The sequence below is a fragment of the Geotrypetes seraphini genome, chromosome 4 (genome assembly GCF_902459505.1).
Source record: "Geotrypetes seraphini chromosome 4, aGeoSer1.1, whole genome shotgun sequence".
Classification (NCBI taxonomy): Eukaryota; Metazoa; Chordata; class Amphibia; order Gymnophiona; family Dermophiidae; genus Geotrypetes; species Geotrypetes seraphini.
In genome coordinates, this window is record NC_047087.1 from 165,950,694 (window position 1) to 165,972,276 (window position 21,583).

The 21,583-nt window shown below is 45.0% G+C and overlaps 1 protein-coding gene across 1 annotated transcript in view; it reads right to left on the reverse strand.

Moving 5' to 3' along the window:
- CARMIL2 (capping protein regulator and myosin 1 linker 2) overlaps nt 1-21,583 on the reverse strand; it is a 582,193-nt gene that overhangs the window by 441,631 nt on the left and 118,979 nt on the right. The window contains exons 14-15 of the mRNA XM_033941489.1: nt 11,604-11,732; nt 10,789-10,902 (exon numbers count right to left, since the gene is read on the reverse strand). Coding sequence (XP_033797380.1) covers nt 10,789-10,902; nt 11,604-11,732 — 243 coding nt within the window. The remainder of the gene's footprint in view (nt 1-10,788; nt 10,903-11,603; nt 11,733-21,583) is intronic.

The following is a 21,583-nucleotide window of genomic DNA, read 5'->3' on the forward strand; positions in this document are numbered from 1 at the left end:
TAGCCCGTTACATTAACGGTGTGCTAGAATATATGTGTGTGTGTCTGTGTTTATTTCTTTCTCTCTCTCTCTCTCTCTCTCCTTAGCCAATTTCTGTATTTCTGTCTTTCTTTCTCTCTTTATTTTTCCTCGGCTGTCCACCCATTCTCCCTTCCTTTTACCTTCCCTGTGTCCACCACCACCCCTTCACTGCTCCCCTTATCCAGCAGTAGCCCTTCTCCCTTTTTTTATCTCCCCCCTGTCCAGCAGCACCTCTTTCCTGTCCCCCTGTCCAGCAGTAGGCCTCCCTTCCTTTTTCTTCCCCCCTCCGTCTCTTCCCTTTTCCATCAGCACCTCTTTCCTGTCCCCCTATCCAGCAGTAGGCCTCCCTTCCTTTTTCTCCCCCCGTCTGTTCCCCTGTCCAGCAGCACCCCTTACCTCGCGTCTGGCCTCCACCGACAGCCACCGCGGCCTGCAACCGCCATGAGCTGCCACGGCCAACAGCCTCCGCCTAAGCGCACATGCGCATTCCTACTTGCGGGGCCCTACAGCACACGGAAAACGGAACACGCAGGTGGGAGTGCGCATGCGCACTTAGGCTTTTATTATATTAGATTTAAAAAGGAGAAGGAAGACCAAATGGCAGCTGACATGGTTAATGAGTGAGGTGAAGGAAGTTATTAGAGCTAAAAGAGAAGTGGAAGAAGGATCTAACTGAAATTAATTGTAAACAGCACAAGGAATGGCTAATCAAATGCAAGGTGCTAAAAAGAAAGACAAAGAGAAACCTTGAAAAGAAGATTGTGCAGGAAGTAAAAACACACAGTTGTGCTATGGCCCAGAAATCACAGTAAAATAAAAGTTAGGATTATTTTATCTCCGGGGAGCATCAGACTATAAATCTATGGCCCAGTGTTTACAGTGCAGCAGCGCAGTATACAACAGTCCTTCTCAATAGGCTCCCCACACACAGCATCTATCCCTCCCAGTAGGATTCTCACCAAGCAGCATAATTCTAGCCTAAAGGCCCTGCTACCTCCATAGAGGGCTTCAGAAGGGCCAGTGGTTGCTGGGCAGGAACAATCCCCTTTGCTCCTGCCCGACATGCTGCATCTAATTGGCGTGAGTACTACTAGGGACATATCCCCATATATGGAAATATTTTCTTATACAGAGACCTCTAGTGGTAGACATGCAAGGCTTACTCTAGGGGTGCCATTTTATATGTGGCATAGGCTGGGCAGGAGCAAAAGAAGATCTGTATAAGTATACTTTGGAGGGAGAGGGGAGATATGATAGAGACATTTAAATACCTACATGGTGTAAATGCGCATGAATCGAGTCTCTCTTTCATTTGAAAAGAAGCTCTGGAATGAAAGGGCATAGTTTGAAGTTAAGTGGTGATAGGCTCAGGAGTTTTTTTTTTACAGATAGGGTGGTAGATACGTGGAACAGTCTCTGAAGAGGTGGTGGAGACAGAGACTGTGTCTGAATTCAAGAAAGCGTGGGATAGGCAAGTGGATTCTCTTAAGAGACAGGAAGAGATAATGGTTACTGCGGATGGGCAGACAGGATAGGCCATTTGGCCTTTATCTGCCACCATGTTTCTATTTTTCTATTATAGAACTAGCTCAAGAACGACTACAATAAAGAGAGGGCATTTGGAAAAGTTAAAAGGGGACAGATTCAAAACCAATGATAGGAAGTTCTTCTTCACCCAGAGGGTGGTGTACACCTGGAATGTGCTTCCAGAGGGCGTGATAGGACAGAGTACGGTTTTGGGGTTCAAGAAGGGATTGGATGATTTCCTGAAGGAAAAGGGTATAGAAGGGTATAGATAGAGGATTACTATACAGGTCCTGGACCTGATGGGCCGCCACGTGAGAGGACTGCTGGTTTTGATGGACCTCTGATCTGACCCAGCAGAGGCATTACTTATGTTCTTATGTCACATCTTGGCACCTAACTCGTAGAGCCCAGTTATGGAATTGCTGCATAAGGGGTCGATATTCAAAAGGATTTAAACCCTGCTGAGTGGGTCATGCCCAGATATTCAATGGCACTTAGTAGAATAATTCTGCAGAATATCCTCTCTGAACTGCCAAAGCACTAACTGGATGGAGCTTGGGCACAGCCAAGCTCTTAACCAGTTAACAGTGATATTTAGTTAAGTGAGCAAATAAAGTTAGGAAAACTGAAAGCTATCCTAGTTTTAACTGTTGAGTTAACCAGGCACCAATCACAGTGTTGCATTAACCTGGATATTCCATGCTGGAGTTCAGACATGTCCCAGCATTCAATATTTGGAGTTAATTCAGCCTATGGCTATGATTAGTTTAAAAGCCGCTTACTACCAGAGGCTAAATATTGGGCCCTATGAGTTTATAGTTTATAATTTACACTCTGATGAACAAATTAGCAGTTATATTAGCAACATATAAGAATTTATTCTCTCACTGTCACTAGACATCCATTGTTTTCTGGGGTAAGTCTTCTGCGCCTGTGTGTGGATAAGCTTTGTTTTAAGAAGCTGTTAAAGACACTTTTTTTTGGCCATGCCTTTTTGTATAAAAGAAAGTAAGAAGCAGTATATGTAGCAGGTTGTTTGTGCCTCTTAAAAGTACATTTATTGTGCAGAGGAATGACTGGCGGTTTTTAATGGGTTTTAAAAATTTATTTTGGTGTTGCTGTTTTTTTATGACTGTGTTTTGTAAACTGCTTATGTTCTAAACGGGTGATAAATTTTAAAAATAAATAAATAAATTGCCCCCCCCCTTTGGCAAAAGCATAGTATGGTTTTTAGCACCAGCCGCAGTTCTAACAGCGCCTACGCTCATAGGAATTCTATGAGTGTTGGAGCTGTTAACGCCTTGGCTGGTGCTAAAAACCACACTATACTTTTGAAAAAGGGGGGTTTAATTAGAATGACAGGCTTGTCCTGAGCCCATCATTAATGGGGGAGTGGGGGTAGCTGCACACTTGATGCAACATTGGATATGGTGGACCCAGCAGGTCTTACTCCTTGGGAGGGGGGCTTTGGGTGAGTCAACTGACAGAGTTGTAACAGTTTCTGCTAGAGCGGGATCTGCCTGACTTGGGATTGGATAAGAAGAAAAGGTTCAATGTGGATGGCTGCTCCAATTGGAGCCTTCTTTTTGAGGTTTGAGTTGAGGCCAAGATGGGGTTTTTATTCAGGACTCCTCCAAGGTCAGGAAATTTCCTTCTTGTTTCTTGGTAGGGATAATCAGATATCTGAATTTCCCCGGACATGTCCAGGCGTCCAGATGGCTTTTCCAAAATCTGGCACTTTGCCCGGGTTTTGAAAAGCTTCCAGCTAGGAACGACGTCGGGATGGCATCAGTGCATGCATGGATGCAAGCATGCGATATCATCGCATCACACCAGTGCATACGCAGATGCCCTCCGGACAAGTGAACAGGTTGAGGGGGCGTAGCTGGGGGCGGAACGAGGCATGACTCGAGTAAAACTGGAAGGGCCTGGGGCGAGCCCATAGTTCTGGATTTTAGTTCTGGAAAATCTGGTAACCCTACTCCTTGGATGCATCCAGTTTTTTTTCCTCCACTACTTCATTAGCTTTGGTTTATTAGGGTTTGTTGGCCTGCAATTGTAATCAGGCCCTGCATAGTATAGTGGTAGAATAGCAGAGCTTTGATTTAATAGGTTAGGGGTTCAAGTCACAGTACAGGCAGAATCATATTCTCCATGTGCAGCACAGCTGTTTCCAAGGCAGAAGGAAGTCCTGATTACCCAGCAGAGCTTTTCCTTCTGACTGGTGACACGTTGGAAGAATCTTCAGACAAGAGATGCAGTCTCTGTGGACTCAGTCCACTTAGCCACCTCTGTGCCTGCTGATGCCTCAAAGGAGATTATTTTTGTTGTGGTGCTGCAATGACTGCCAAAGCAACCAGAAATCCCTCTGCTGTGAGCCAGTCTCTTGCTGGCTCTGCAGGGGATTTTCCTTTGACAGGGAGTTCACTTTCTACAAAGCTGGGGGTTGTAGGTGGATTCAATTCAGCAGGCAGATCTCATGGTGCTGGCAGGCCTCAAATCTCTCCCCTAGGTCATGCTGGGCCATCCCATCCTAGGCAGCCTGATAAAGTTGGGAGGAGAAGGAGTAGGGTTACCAGATTTTCTGGAACTAAAATCCAGACCCATGACCCTGTCCCCAGGCCCTCCTAGTTCCATCTGCCCCTGCCCAGTTTCACCTGAGTTTTGTTGCTTCTCGCTCCTTTCGTGGCAATGCCAGCTCAGTAGGTGCATCCATGAGGTGTGATTTCCTGACATCTGTTGGCGATATAATAAGCCCTCTTGCCCATTAAATTAAAGCATGTCTGTGCTGGTTGTGGTGTATCCCATCCAGTATCCAAATGTACAAAAAAGAGGGCTCCTTCTGCTTCCCAGACCACCAATTATTGTTCCTTTTTCTAGAGCTCCAGTTGATGTACAGGCTATTTGTCCATAGCTTTCATCATACTGCAATAAGGCAGCAGCGAGTCTGCTGCTTTCATGGTTTTCTTTAAGTTTTCTTATTCCCTACAGAGGCGCTATTTGTCAACAACCTAGTTCACAATGTGCCATCCATCAGTAAATTGTCTGAGGTGGTTATTAGTAAACTGGCTTAGGAGATCTCTCTGAGGCAAATAGCAGACCTCTTTGCAGTTCAACTTTTTCCTATCATGATGCTTTCCCCCTTCACTGTCATTTCTAAAAAAAAAAAAAGGGACACCTGTTCTGCCCAAGCCCCTCCCCATTCCGCCTCCAGCTCCACCATGATCTGCCCCCACAAGAACCTCATTGAGCTTGGGGCCACGTTTGAAGGGCCTCTGTGCATATGCGGATGACAAAGTGATGTCACGTGCATGCAAGCTTGTGTGTAACATCACATCAATGTCTGTGCATGCGCAGAGGCCCTCCAGATGTGGCCCTGAACTTGAGGACTTTCAAAACCTGGACAAACTGGGTTTTCCTGGACATCTGGCAACCCTATTTCTACCATAATTCATTATCTCAATGACTTTCTCTTCGTGGGTCCTGTGGCGACGGATGATAGTGCTAGACCAATGTTGTCCTTTTTGGAGGTTGCCAAAGAATTTGGTGTTCCACTTTCAAAGGAGGAGGGTCTGGGGGTGGTTTTGACCTTCCTGGGTATTGAGATTGGCACAGTGCACATGGTAACTAGATTGCCACAAGACTAAGTTGCATACTATACAATCTTTGATCGGTAGCTTGAATTTTGCTTGTTGGGCAATTCCCATGGGGCGGGTTTTCATTCAGCAGTTGGCAGCAGCTACGGCAGGGGTACTTCATCCTCATCACCATGTCCGTTTGTTGGTAGGTATTCAAAGAGACTTGGATACGGCTCTGTTTTTGCATGATTTCAATGGTGTGCAACCAATGCAAGACACCAAAAATTCTAATGTGGATTTTGGGCTGTTTCTGAAGCAGCTAAAGGCATTAGTTTCACTGTTTTCTGTCAAGGCTCATGATGTACTATTCAACGGCCACCCAAGTGGCAGGAGATGGGTGCAGTGAAGAATACTGCATTTTTGGAACTAGTAGCTTGCAAGATGTGGCCAGATCATTTGCGTGATAATCGAGTATTATTCTGCTGTGACAACTGGGGAGTTGTGGAGGTAGTCAATAGACAGCACATTGTTTGCAGGTGAATTCTTTAATGTGTATTCTCATATTAAAATGTCTAACACTAAATATCTCCTTTAGGGCTCATCATGTGCCAGAGTTTCAGAATTCCATTGCCGATACTTAATCCCGTTTTCAATTCCAGTGCTTTTGGTTGTTGACAACAGGAGTGGACTTGGACGGCACCCTAATGTCTTCTCACTTTTGGCATCTAGGAGTGATAGTTCAACAGATGCTGAGGCAGTCTGTGGCACCATTGACTTGGCGAGCTTATGTTGCTGGATGCAATAGGGTGGAAACATTCCTGTGATGATTGGATATGTTACGTTATTTTTGTGAAATTGCAGGGCCTTTCTAAGGGACAGGTAGTACAGCATGTGACCAGATTTGCCTTTTTTTGCAAAGACTACTGGAGTGTAGGACCTGGCAGATGGATTTCTGGTGAAATAGATGTTTAAGACTTAGGAAAGAGTTGAACCACTGATGCCGGATGTCCATCTCCCGATCACACATGATATTGTAGTGATGTTTGGGAAGGTCTTATTACAACATCCCAACTCGAAAATGCTTATCAGGGCAGTTTTCACTCTGGCCTTTTTCATAGCTCTTCACATCAGGGAGCTCGATTCCCATTCTGCTTCTTCCATTTCAGGTGGTCTTCTGCATAAGCATATACACTTTCTGCGTGACGGAGTTAGTACTGTGGTGGATAGATTGAAAACTAACCAACTGGCTCAGGGGCAAACCAGAGAATGACATGGTGACAGAATTCATCACCGCAGATTACCGTGGGAAACATTCCCCATGTCATTGTTTATGGAGAGAAGGAAAAATCAGAGTACGAATGGGCACAATCACTGACCTTTAAGCCTTGCATTGAAGAATGCTGGTGTAGAAGGACAGGTTTGAGAGAGATACTAAAGAATGACATGGGATGGTTTCCCGCATTTATCCGCGGGGATGGGAATAGTGATTAATTCTGTTCCTGTGTCATTCTTTAGGGCAAACTATCATAGTGTACCAATTAGATGGCCTGGTTGCTTTCCCATGGGCTAATTTGTTTCAATATGCTAGTCTCCAGACCTCAGACTTTGGGCAGGTTCTTTCTTCACAAAGATTGTTTGCCCCTTTCAAGATATCAGTTTGCTGCGGTGCTGAGTTGGTAGTCTGACACTTGGGTTTGGATGTGTCTCATTTTAGTTCTCATTTCTTCTGCATCAGGGCATCTACTAGTGCCCAGATGGTGGGTCTCGGGGATGATGTAATCCAGCACCTAGGACGATGGAAGTCTGGAGTGTTCAGGAGTTACATCAGAAAACAGGATTAGTGCAATGCAATTCTATTTTTTCCTGGGTGCGTTTGTTGTTTTCTTTTGCTTCCTGTTTTCTTTCCTTGTTTTGCAGATCCTAGCACTTCTTTTCAGGTGTGTATTGTGGGGGCACTGGTTTGTCCACCGGGCTGGGTGCAGAACAGCAGTTCGTTCTGGTGGGCTTCATCTTGGCTTGGCTCATTGTGGTATTTGGGTGTCCTGGTGGGGTGACAGGGGACAAAACCAAATTCTTACTTCTAGAAAGAAACAAAACCCCAACCATAACAAACCTAGAAATAAACTCCATCACATATCCCTACAACCCAACCTAAAACTGCTGGGAATAATGATAGACAAAAGCTGCACCATGCAACCTCATCAGGGTAGGATTAACCAATAGGCCAAGTAGACACATGCCTAGGGCCCAAAATGGACAGGGAGGGCCCAATGAAGGAGGGCATCAACGTTTTTTCCAAACGGCGATGGGCCCCTCCAGCATCGATTGGCAACGCGGGCCCCCCCCCAATCGGAAACGCAGGCCCCACCCCTATCGACAGAAAGTAAGACAAGCAAGCAAAGCGGGTAAGAAAGGCAACGGGAACTGTAATTGTGCAAGCGGTGCTGCTTGCCCAAAGCTTCCCTCTGACGCAGCTTCTTGTTTCCGCCTGGGCGCATTGTGGGGTGGGACGGGGCAGGGGGCCCAGTGTACTTGTGTGCCTAGGGGCCCTCTACAAATTAATCCTGCCCTAAACCTCATATCAACAAAACGGTTCAGAAGGCATTCGCAACCATGTGCAACTTAAGACAAATCTGAAAATACTTCAACAATGAACAATTCAAACTCATAGTACAAGTGCTAATCCCAGGACTCCTGGACTACATACTTTACCTGTCATGCCCCGCCAACATGCTAAAACAATTACAAACAGTCCAAAATACAGCCCTAAGACTAATATAATCGCTGAAAAAATACGACCACATTACCTCAGCTTTCCAAGACTCACATTGGCTCCCAGTACAAGCACGCATGCAACACAAATTCTACTGCACCCAGTTCAAAGCCCTAAATGGCAATGGACCAAGCTATCTGAACAACTTCCTAATCAGGAAAAACACATCCAGACCAAGGAGAACTCAAGCACACTTTACCCACCCCCCAATCAAAGACATGCAAAGCAAAAAAAAATATGATGGTCTACTAGCCACCAGAGCAGCGAAAATAGACTGCCACCTCTTAAATCTGCTGACCATGACACCCAACTACAAAACATTCAGGAAAGAACTGAAAACCATACTATTCAAGAAATTTGTCAAATGATCTAACCAAACCATATCGATCCTTCCTAGATCCCGTTGCAAACTATAGCTATCAACCTTGTAATCCACTGTAGTTCCTCTCTCATCCTTCTTCCTGTAAACCGTGCCGAGCTCCGCATTCATGGAGATGGTGCGGTATATAAACCCAAGGTTTAGTTTAGTTTAGTTTAGTAATCTCTCTGGGAACACTCAGGCTTATTTCTTGTTGTAAACCGCCTAGAACTGAAAGGTATTAGCAGGATAGAAGACACTAATGTAATGTAATGAATGAGCTGACAGGACCTGGTTCCCTTATTATGGACTTTCAAGCAGCATGGTAGATGTCCAGATCTGCTAGTGGGTACATCTTGGTGGAAACAATGTCAGCACCTCTCCAGTCAAGTAGCTAATAAATACCATCAAAGACTGAAGGCCATGCTGGACTAGTTTCCTGTTATTTCTATTGTATGGTCAGACACTATTTCTCATCCTCACAATGCACAAGATGGACAAGGGGTATCGCAAAACTTAATCAAGTGGAGAAATGGCTTATGGCTCGGGGTGGGTTCAGGTCCAATATACCTGGGTGGACATCTCATGTTCTGATCTTTCTGGCGCGATGTCCATTTGTCCGATATGGGTCTTGACTTACTCCTTAATCATTTTTATGAGGCCCTTGAATACATATTGTGGTCTTGGGGGGGAGATTACTTATTCAGTTGCTCCATCTGTGGGGGTACCCAAGCAAGGGTGCGTTCAAAGGCAATCCTTTGAAAAGGCCTCAATTTTCACCAGGCAGTGGAGGTTGGGGCCTTATAGCAAATAAATTTAGTCCAGGAGGACCTAGGTCTATACTTGCTCTTGCTGATATGGCAGTGCACATTATCTGTTTGGTTCGCATTAAGGGACTGCTTGCTGATATGGCTATGGTCAGGTTTCTGGTTTGTTCATTTATTAAATCTTTAATTTGCTCGGATGTATTGATTTATGTACCTCACCAATAAATAAATCTGCAGCCCATTTTTATATCAAATAACTGTCTGACTGCTTATTATGATAAGTATAATTTTGTTATTTAATATTTGGGTAAATGGCTGGAGGGGTGCTGGTCTTACATCCCCCATTAATAAGTGGCAAAGAATGCAGATAACCAGGTTTTTATGTAGCTGCTCTAATCCCATATTTTAAGTTGGGTAACTTGTGAAGAAGAGGAATAAAGGCAACTGGATGATTCCCCCAGAGACAGAATCATTGCCAAAGCCAGAACTGGAGCTTCCAGGTGATTCTGTAGAGTGCTAGTTCCTCACATATAGCCAATGTTCCCTCCTTGCTTCTATAAATCTACCTGTGAATGGTTAGACACCTTTTTGAAGATATCCACATTGCTGATCCATGTTTTAACAATAGACCAGTGGTCTCAAATATGTGGCCCCTGAAGTCCTCCTTTGGCCCTCAAACTGTTGGTTGAAATGCTCTTCAAATCCTGTAAATGCATTAATTTCAATCTTGTCCACTTGAAATAGTAACTACAAATAATCTCTTAATTGTGGTACTCAGATGTCTCATTTATGGAATTTGCTACTGTTGACAATTCATAATAAAGTGAGTTTTTAAAATATATCCTTGAAGTGTTGTAGATCAATATTAGCATTAATTTTTAATGATAATACCTACTCCAAGCAAGCAGATCAAGGCAGAGTAAGTGTAATCTTTTGGTCTTTCAGAGCTTTCTCATATTCACACTGTGGCCCATTACATGGAAGAGGTTGAAGACTTCTACATTAGACCTTCACTCTTCATTATGCGCAGGCTGAAACACAGCCAAGAGCAGAGTAAAATTCAGGAGTAAATCTGCATATCCCTGTGAAGTGCCATAGCGAGTGTAGGGGGCGCCCAGGGCAGAGGCGCACTTCCATACCCCCTCATCTGCACGCATATCCCTTCCCCACTGACAAAACCAGTACCCCCTGACATCCTCCCCCCGACACCAAGTGCCCCCGCCTTCTGATCATCCATCCCCCTCCCAAAAATCCTGGTAGTCTAGTGGGCTGGAGAGGTCAGATAAGACACCCCCCAGCTCGAGAACCCTCCACCCCGTCACAGCCCTCCTCATACCTTTTGTTAAAAATCAGGCAGGAGGGATGCCTACTCCCTCCTGCCTTGAGGGGCCGCCTCTTCATAATGGGAGCCCTTCCCCCTCCCGGTGCATCCTGGATGCTTTGAAAGGGGCCCAAGATCCTGATTGGCTCAGGTGCCTGATTTTTGACAAAAGGTATGGGGGGGGGGGGGCGGCGGTGACGGGGTTGAAGGGTTCGCAAGCTGGGGGAAGGGGGTCTGATCTGAACCCCTCCCAGCCCACTAGACCACCAGGATTTTGTGGGAGGGGTGATAGGAAGGTGGGAAGGTGCTTAGTGTCTGGGGTGTCGGAGGGAAGGGAAGGCTTGCACACAGCAACGGGTTGGAGAGGTGCCGGTGCTCGGGGCAGACTGCGCTCCCCCTCCCCTTACTATGCCATTGTCCCTGTGCCTGTCACCATTGCTTACCTGGAGCTCCTGTTGGCAGGCCTGGGATATCTCCTCAGTCAGGCACTCCAGCTTGTGCTGTAATTTACTCTTCTGGTAAGGAACATTTCCTGTCTCGCATAAAACTGGCAAAATCTGAGGCATAAAATATGCAAATATTTGATTAGGAGTCTGATAATTCCACTATTGCCTTTATTTCTTACATCAGAATTATTATTGCCTAACAGAAGTCTCATACTTACAATAAGCATACATTGCTCTAAATTTCTGATGTAGTGTTTCCCTACCAAAAGGGCCTATATTTTTCAGTGAAATGACATATTTTGCTCCTACTTCCCATGTCTGCTGCTCTTCAACCTACCAGCAGCTTCCTGCAGATATACAACCCAAGGGAGGTCTGAGGATGCCAGATTGGTCAGTGTTCTATTGGTGTGCATAAAACTGTGCAATGTAATTAACACAGTAGTCAATAGGTAGCATTATCCAAGCATCAATAAATGGTTTCTAAAGAGTATATTCCACTGACTAATTGCAGAAGCATAAAGTGCAAACCTGGAGCAATGATACCAGGACCTACTATCCTGCAGTTCTAAGAGACTGCTAAAAAGACTTAAAATGAGCAGGCAAGTGTTACACTGAACCCGCAGGCTGATATCTCCTAAAGTTAATGTGAATCAGCAGCTTGAGATTAAGTCTTTGAAAAAGCAAAATGCCAACAATTGTGTTCTACTGTGATCTGGTTGTGTTACGTCCCTGAGGGAAAAAGGTTGGAAACCACTTAGGAGCATAGGGAGCGAGAAAAAAAGAAGACAATCAGGGAAATAACAGAGGCATACGCTGATGGTAAGGTTTGCTTCCCTGACTGCCTCTTCAGCACCAAGTATGTCGGTGTCAACTTCTCCCCCTGTGCAGGCATTGAGCATGTCTATGTGCTCCTGCACATTCATGCACATTTCATTCACCATCTGTAGAAAAACACAAGAAGAAAATTGTATTATGCTGTTATTACTCACTTGTTAGATCTAGTCTTCAATCCATCCACATATCCCACAAATTCTCTGACTTCATTAAAGGAACAGGGGACTAGTTTCATGGGGCAGAGTGTAGAAAACTGATAATTCCACTGAGCCAGACCTAATAGCTAATAGCTTAGCAAGGTTTAAAACAGGTTTGGATAATTTCCTAAAAGAGAAGTCCTTAGGCCATTATTGAGATGGCTTGAGGAAATCCACTGCTTAGTCCTATGATAAGAAGCATAAGAACATAAGTAATGCCTCCGCTGGGTCAGACCTGAGGTCCATCGTGCCCAGCAATCCACTCACGCGGCAGCCCAACAGGTTCAGGACCTGTGCAGTAATCCTCTATCTATACCCCTCTATCCCCTTTTCCAGCAGGAAATTGTCCAATCCTTTCTTAAACCCCAGTACTGTACTCTGCCCTATTACGTCCTCTGGAAGCGCATTCCAGGTGTCCACCACACATTGGGTAAAGAAGAACTTCCTAGTATTCGTTTTGAATCTGTCCCCTTTCAACTTTTCCGAATGCCCTCTTGTTCTTTTATTTTTTGAAAGTTTGAAGAATCTGTCCCTCTCTACTCTCTCTATGCCCTTCATGATCTTGTAAGTCTCTATCATATCCCCTCTAAGTCTCCTCTTCTCCAGGGAAAAGAGACACAGTTTCTCCAATCTCTCAGCGTATGATAGGTTTTCCATCCCTTTTATCAGACGTGTCGCTCTCCTCTGAATCCTCTCGAGTAATGCCATATCCTTCTTAAGGTACGGCGACCAGTACTGGATGCAGTACTCCAGATGCGGGCGCACCATCGCCCGATACAACGGCAGGATAACTTCTTTCGTTCTGGTTGTAATACCCTTCTTGATTATACCTAGCATTCTATTCGCTCTCTTAGCGGCCGCTGTGCACTGTGCCGTTGGCTTCATTGTCATGTCCACCATTACCCCCAAATCCTTTTCTTGGGTACTCTCATTCAATAACATCCCTCCCATCGTATAGTTGTACCTCGGGTTTCTGCTTCCCACATGTAATACTTTATATTTCTGAACGTTGAACTTCATCTGCCATCTCGTCGCCCATTCCCCTAGTTTGTTCAACTCCCTTTACAATTCTTCACAGTCCTCTTTAGTCCGAGCTCCACTAAATAGTTTGGTGGTCATCCGCAAATTTTATTATCTCACACTTCGTCCCTGTTTCTAGATCATTTATGAATATATTAAATAGCAGCGGCCTGAGCACTGAGCCCTGCGGAACAACACTCGTGACCCTCTTCCAGTCCGAGTAGTGGCTCTTCACTCCTACCCTCTGTTTCCTACCCACCAACCAGTTTCTAATCCATCTATGTAAGTCTCCTTCCACCCCATGGTTCTTCAGTTTCCGGAGTAGACGTTCATGAGGCACCTTGTCAAAGGCTTTTTAGAAATCTAGGTATATGATGTCTATGGGGTCTTCTCTATCCATCCGTTTGTTAATTCCTTCGAAGAAGTGCAATAAGTTAGTTAGGCACGATTTCCCCTTGCAGAAACCATGTTGGCTGGTTATTAGAAGTTTGTTTCTTTCAAAATGTTCATCAATGTTTTCTTTTATCAGTATTTCCGCCATTTTCCCCGGGATCTAGCTAGGTACTTGGGATCTGGGTTGGCCACTGTAGGTACTTGGGATCTGGGTTGGCCACTGTTGGAAACAGGATGTTGGGCTTGATGGACCTTTGGTCTATCCCAGTATGGCAATTCTTATGTTCTTTTTCTTTTTTTGCAAATTTTACAATTTATAAGCATAACACTTGTTAAAGAAAACACATTCTTACAATGAAACATTTTTCCAGAAATATATAAGCAGCTAAACATAGAGCAAGCCTCTATTTTTGACCTAAAAAAATTAAGAAATAATAAACAGCAGAGAAGAACAAGATTTACAGAAAATGGTTTGGGTTTTTTTTGGTGGGGGGGAGGGTATTTAAAGAAATCACACAGGAAAATTCTTAATTAGTCTTTGGCAAGAATCCACTTTACTTTCACATCATTTAAATTATATATCTGAAGGAATGGATACAGCTATAGGAGCAGGAAGCTGCCTTCATTCCAGGAAATTCTTTAAACTTTCTGGATCTTGAAAAACAGCTAAGAAAAATATGAAGAGAAACTTGCAAAAAAAGGCATAAACTCATAACAATTATTTTTAGGTATATCAGAAGCAGAAATCCTGTGAGGGAATCTGTGGGACTGTTTGATGATCAAGGAGCTAAAGGGGCACTCAGGAAGGATAAGGCTATAGCGGAGAGACTGAATTCATTGCTTTGGTCTTTACGGAAAAAATGTAAGAGATCTACCTGAACCAGAAATGGTTTTCAAGGGTGGTGATACGGAGGAACTGAAAGAAATCTCTGTGGATCTGGAAGATGTACTAAGCCAAATCGACTGGACCGGATGGTATACATCCCAGGGTACTAAAAGAACTCAAACATGAAATTGCTGACCTGCTATTAGTGATCTGTAATCTGTCGCTAAAATCACCTGTAGTACCTGAAGATTTGAGGGTGGCCAATGTTACACCGATTTTTTCAAAGGGTTCCAGGGGAAATACAGGAAATTACAGACTGGTAAGCCTGACTTCAGTGGTGGAAACAATTATAAAAATAAAATTGTGGAACACGTAGACAAACATGATTTAATGAGACGGAGTCAGCATGGGTTCATCCAAGGGAGATCTTGCCTCACCAATTTGCTTGACTTCTTTGAAGGTGTGAATAAACATGTGGATAAAGATGAGCTGGTTGATATAGTGTATCTAGATTTTCAGAAAGCTTTTGATAAAGTCCATTACGAGAGGCTCCTGAGAAAATTAAAGTGTCATGGGATAGGTGGCAAAGTTCAGTTGTGGATTAGAAATTGGTTATCGGATAGAAAAAAGAGGGTAGGATTAAATGGTAATTTTTCTCAATAGAGGAGAGTAAACAGTGGAGTGCCGCAGGGGTCTGTACTGGGACTGGTGCTATTTAATTTATTTATAAATGATCTGGAAATTGGACGATGAGCGAGGTGATTAAATTTGCAGATGACACTAAATTGTTCAAAGTTGTTAAAACAAATGCGGATTGTGAAAAATTGCAGGCAGACCTTAGGAAATTAGAAGACTGGGAGTCCAAGTGGCAGATGCTAGGGTCCACCTTGGAGGTTAGCGCCCAAGAAAAGGATCTGGGTGTTATCGTAGACAGAGCATTGCAGAGGGAAAGTGCATTGGCAATCATCTGCAGGCTGTAATTAGGTTTTAAAGTGAGACCGTGGGACAGCGGATGATGGTGGAGAGAAGGAGGAAGCCATGCTGGCCTTTGGGGGGGACCCCTAATATAGCTATTAGAAGTAAAGAGAGGGAGGGAAGGACGAGTCCAAAGAGAGGGGGGGAGGTGGAGGGGAAGAAATAATGGGTCTGAAAACAGAGGAGAGGGAGAGAGATGGTGGACAATGGGATGAAGGGAGAGAAAAGAAAGGGAAAGAAGTTGGACCCAAGGGGTGGTGTGTAGGGAGGGGGTATAGAGATACTGGATAGGAGAACAGTTGTGAAGAGAAAGGGAGATATCATAGTCCCTGGGGTGGTGGGGAAGGAGGGAGAGATGCTGGATGAAAGGGTAGTTGAGAAAAGGAGAGATGGTGGATCTGGGGGTGGTGGTGTCCATCATTCTTTGGGCCACCGGCAGAGTGAGTGAAGTAAACATGCTGCCTTCCACAACTGGAAGATTTCCCTCTGCTACTGCTTCCTGGCCCCGCTTAGGCGCAAAGCAGTAGCAGAGGGAAAGCTTCACTCATGCTCCTGAATGCCCAAAGAGCGCAAGAGTACTATGTTATCAGATCCCATGGAGGAGAAGAACGCAGGGTACCACCAGAGGATCATGGGGTGGGGAATAGTCATTAGAGAAATGCTGGACTGCGGGGATGGAGACAAAAAAAGGAAAGAGCCAGACCTCTGGGGTAGGGAAGGGGATGACAGAGATGGAAAATGGATTGTGAGCACAGAGAAAGAAGAAAACGTCAAATGGGCAGGAGACCCTGGCAAGCGAGTAGTCAGAAGAGAAACAAAAACCAGGGCCCGAGTGTATACAGAGAGGATGGGTCATATGGAATCCTACAGGGACTAACAGAAAGATTATCAAAGGTATAAACCTAATCTTCCATTTTGTTACATCCCTTCCGGATTCCATACTCTAGGTGACGTAACAATGCAATGGAAGCAACTAGGGAGGGACAGAAGAGCCTGCCCTCAACACCAAGGTCCCAAAAGCAGCATCAGAATGAGCTGCCACATCCACTTGGTAAAACTGGGTAAAAGTATGATGAGAGAACCAAGTAGCCATCCTGCAAATCATTAGGATGAATCGTGCGAGACTCCACTTTAAGCAAAATTGGCGGCTGCTTATAAGTCACAGAAATGACCATCGAGTGATAAATGTCACTGGCCAACCAGAGCAAGGCACAGCAGTCAGAACAAAAAGGTGATCAGACAGCCTGAAATCAATATGCTGCGCTTCAATAATTTTGCTGGCACTGCCCCTACTCTCTGGAATTCGCTGCCAAACCATTTGCACAGCGAATCCGAAATAAATCAATTTAAAGCAAAATTAAAAACATTCTTGTTCCAGGATGCCTTTGTCCTTTTAAGGACAAAAAATTAAAATTAAAATTATTACTTATTGTGTTTTCCCTTTTTTGTTTCACTTCTCTTTTACGATTGTAGTTCTTCCCCTTTTTTCCTATTGTTTGAAATTGGTCTATATGTCTTAGTGTTTTATTAAGTTTCAAGTTTCAAGTTTATTATTTTTCTTAATTAATCGCTTAATCAAATTCAAAGCGATGTACAGTGGTGCCTCGCATAAAGAACGCCTTGCACAGCGAACGCTGCACACAACGAACTTCATGTCATGATTCATACAACGAACTTCGTTTCACACAACGAAGTCGCCCGAGCTTCCACGATCGCTGCCGATGTATTGCATCCTTCCGCGCAGGCTCTGCAGGCAGTCGTTAGTCACTGCGCTTAACGCGTTTCACATAACGAACTTTTCGCATAACAAACTTGCTCCTGGAACGAATTAAGTTCGTTGTGTGAGGCACCACTGTACATATATTTTATTAAGACATCTAGATTTTATCTAGTATCCCCAGTTTTAATATGTTTTTATGTAAATTTTATATTGTACACCGCTTAGAAACCTGATTAAGCGGTTTAAAAAATCTTTTAATAAACTTGAAACTTGATTAGTCCTCTCCAAATAATGGAGCAAAACTCTCCGGACATCCATCTTGCATAAGATCTGATCTTTGTGTTCTGAACCTGTGGGATGAAACCCAGGCAACTGAACCTCTTGTTTGACATGGAAGACTGATACCACCTTCAGCAGAAAGGAAGGTACAGCACAGAAAACAACACCTGCATCCATAAAACGGAGAAAAGGTTCCCTGCATGAAAGCAAATGAAGCTCCGATATATACCGCGCCAAGACAATGGCAACCGGAAAGACAGTCTTGATCATTAGATACAGAAGAGAAGCATCTTTCAGTGATTCGAATGGGGCTTCCCCAAGTCCCTGTGTAGAATGATGTTAAAATTCCATGAAGGGAAAGGAAGACACAAGGTATGATGAAAATGAAGCACCCCTCTCATAAATCTGGTCACGTTCGGATAAGCAGTAAGCGAACTAACGCCTCTGCGTGCTCGAAAACATGAAAGGCCTGCAACCTGAACTTTAAGGGAGGCCACTGCCATACCTTTGTCTAGGCCCTCCTGAAGAAAAGCTAGGATCACTGAAATGGGAGCCCTCTTAGACTCCACCTGATCCTTAGCACACCACTGTTGGAAAGCCTTCCATTCTTTGGCATAAGAAGCCATAGTAGATGATTTCTTCAAGCACACAAGAGTCAAAATAACAACCTACGAATAACCATGCTTCATGAAGGCTGAGTGCTCAAGAGCCATACTGTAAGACCAAAGTGCCTTGGGTTCTCCATGGGCACTGGCCCCTGACTGAGAAGGTATCAATGAAGAGGTAGCTGGAGACAGATACCGCATACCAAGGATGACAAGGCCAATCTGGAGCTACTAGAATCACCAAGCTGGGATGCGTTGTTATCTGGTGGATGACTCGACTGACCAGAGGCCATGGAGAAAACACATACAGGAGTCTGTGAACTGGCCAGGGCTGAACCAATGCATCCATCCCTAGGCTTCCATGCTATGTTCGTAGACTAAAAAAGCGCCTGGCCTTTGAGTTCTCTGCTGAAGCCATTAAGTCCACCTGGGGCTGACCCCAGTGCTGCACAATCAGCTAGAACACCTTCTGCGAGAGGGACTATTCTTCCAGGTCCAGAATCTGTCAGCTTAGGAAGTCTACCTGAACATTGTTGACTCTAGCCACATGGGCCGCTGGAGGAGACAGAAGATGATCTTCTGTCCAGCGAAACAGCGAGCCTCCTGATCCAAAAGAGTACTTCTAATACCCCCTTGATGATTTATGGACCCCACCACCATGGCATTGTCGGAGAAAACCCACATTGCTTTTCCTTCCAGAAGGGGCTGGACAGAAAGTAATGCCAGCCGAATTGCTTTAAGCTCCAGACGATCAACCAACGTTTCTGATGAGGAGTCCCCGCATTGAGTATCACACCCTGACAGGTTGGCATCCATTATAAGAGTCATCCACTCTGATATCAGAAGAAGTCTGCCCTAATGGAGGGCCTTCTCCTGAAGCCACCAGCACAAACTGCTGTGAGCTATCTCCTTCCAAAGGAGCAGCATCCAAAGGGGATGACACTACAGAGACTACCGAGCGAGGAGAGACTCCTGTAATAGGCGCATGTGAGCTCGGGCCCAGGGGATTGCCTCCAAGAAGGCTGCCATGGATCCCAAAACCTGAAGATAAAGCTAGTCCATGGGAGCTGGACAGTCCAGAACAGCTCTGATGTACTGTTGAAGTTTCTGTCTGCGTGTCTCGGAAAGAAACACACGACCCTGCCTGGTTTTGAAGAGAAGACCTAGATACTCCAGGGACTAGGAGGACATCAAGTTGTTCTTCTTGAAGTTGACAATCCACCCCAATGCCTTCAACTGTATCCACTGCACTTTCACACTCTGGACGAAATGGAGCTTGGATCAACCAATCAGCCAAGTAAGGATGGACCTGGATCCCCTGCTGGTGGAGAAAGGACGCCACAACTACCATCACCTTGGTGAAAGTGCGGGATACTATTGTGAGGCCAAAGGGCAGTGCATCAAACTGAAATGCTGTTGTAGAACATGGAAATACAGAAACGTACAATGCTCCAGGTAGATTAGAATATGGCGGTAAGCCTCTGTGAGATCTAAGAACGCAAGAAACTCTCCTGTAGAGACAGCAGCTATGAATGTGCGCACTGTCTCCATGTGGAAATTAGGAATCTGCAAGAAACGGTTGACTGACTTTAGATCTAGAATGGGCCTCCAGTCTTCCGAGCCTTTCTGTGGCAGGATGAAGTATAAGGAGTATCTGCCTAAGCCTGATTCGTGTTTTGGAACTGGTTCTATCGCTTTGATGTCTACAAAACGTTGCACAGTAGCACGGACTAAAGACTCCTTTTCCGGCCAACCTGCCGGATAATCTAGAAACAGATCTGGAGGCAGGCAAATGAAGTCTATCTTGTGCCCCTCCCAAATGATGTCTAGTACCCATTGATCTGATGAAATTCAAGTCCACCCCTGATAAAACTGAGAAACGTGACCTCCGATATGAGGAAGCTCTGCCTGACTCCTGGCGTCATTGGGGCTTCTTAGGAGCAGACGCTATTCAGGAACCTGATGTCAGCTGGAATTTGAACTGCTGTAACAAGGGAAGTAGCGCTGGGAATATCACTGGGAGGAAGATCTCGCAGAGCCCTGATGAAACCTGTGGGAGGAATGAAAATTACTATGATCTTCTCCCACTGACCAATGAGACCTGCTCAAAGGAAGAGACTTAGGGTGGCACTTGGCAGCACTAGACATGAGATCATCCAGACCTTTACCAAAAAGAAGCTGACCCTTAAAAGGAAGCCTGCTCAAGGTGGCCTTTGAGGCAGCATCCCCAGCCCAGTGATGGATCCACAGAGTCTGGCATGCAGACATTGCATAAGCAGAGAACTTACTAAAAACTCGAATGAGATAATAAAGAGCGTCCACTACATAATCCATTACCAGTGGAGGATAGGCAGGTATGTATGCAGAGGACGCACCGCTCAGTCTGGAATGACAAGTTTGTGCCTTAATGGAAGCCACTTCAAAAAGCTTTTTCAACATAATGTCCACCCTGTGATCCTGAGAATCCTTAAGCATCACTCCCCCATCACTAGGGAGAGTTGTGCGCTTAATAACCTGCGCTACAGTAGAATTCACTTTAGGCTGTTCAAAAACTTGCAGAAAATCACGTGCCAGTGGGTAAAGCTTAGACATAGCTTTAGAAGGTCAGAAAGAGCTCTCTGGAGAGATCCACTGTTTTGTAACCAGCTCAAGAAGCTGTGGATAGGATGGAAAAAAGAAAGTACATTAGAGCAGTCCATTACTGAAGTCTGAGAAGTGGAAAGTGGAGGATCCAATTTGAGCTCTTTCAGAACATTAGCAATGAAAAGATGGACAGAACCATACTTAAAAAGTCTGCTTACAGAAGGGTCATCACCCAAATCTGGACTCTTAGGGCAGCCGAGATAATTAGTCCTGGCAAGGGTATCAACCGGATCCAAAATAGAAGCAGTGCCAGGAGACAGTAGCGACATTATATATGAATGGCAACTGCTGAAATTGAGATCTGCCACCGCAGGATAAGAGGGTTCCCATACAGGAAGCTCAGACACCAGCGCTGCAGGTTTAGAAAGTCCCAACCCACCTGCCGGCTGCTTTGAACAAGCGGAGTCTGCAGAATATGCTTTCCAGAGCAGCCAAATAAATTCTGGTGAAAAGTCACACCCTGCAACATGTGCCCTACCAAAAGAGTCCCCAGATTCGGAACGCAGGCGTTTTTGCACCAGACTCCAGAAGGACCACTGGGCAATTTTTCACAAAGTTACAGCTCCAGGCCAGCTCCCCAGCCCTAGAATACATGGAGGAGGTGAATTCTGAAGCTCCTGCCTCTTCCCCCTGCGTGCTACTGCACACAGTACACGGTTGTTGATCCACTGCCAATCTGGCACAATCAATGCACACATCCAGCAGATTAGGGGCTGGGGAGTCCATCACAAATAAAAGGGTATTGAGGCAGAAATAAAACTTTTGAAAAAAAAAAAAAAAGGATCGATGAAAATCCAAGATGGCCATCACCAGTGAATTTGCACCAAAATGTCAAAAATAAACTAAACCCGAAAATAAAAGATTGCGATTTGTGGTCTGGGGAGGTGGGCATCCTGAACCCTTCCCTCAGAAACTGTGAAAAACTTTAAAAGCATTCAGCAAGCCATCCCCAAAGTTCCCATAGGAAGTAATGGAGGTTTACTCACAGTTCTCCAGTGCCTTGCCTGTCAGCAATTTTAACAGCAGCTGAAGGGAGGGAAAGGATTTTCTGTCTCAGAAACTTCTCTAAATGACCAGAGTTGAAGATCTTCTGACTGCCAGTTAGCCGGACACCGACTATGACCTCCGCCTCCACGGATCCTCGCTACGTGGTCGGGGGCGGGAAAGACAGCTTGAGCCTTGAAACCCAGGTGGGTTTCAATCAGATGCATACAGCCTGCGCTGAAAACCCGTGACAAGGTCAGCAGACCAGCAAACTGCCAGGGAAAGGACCCCGAGTTTAGTAAGGATGGCATACAGT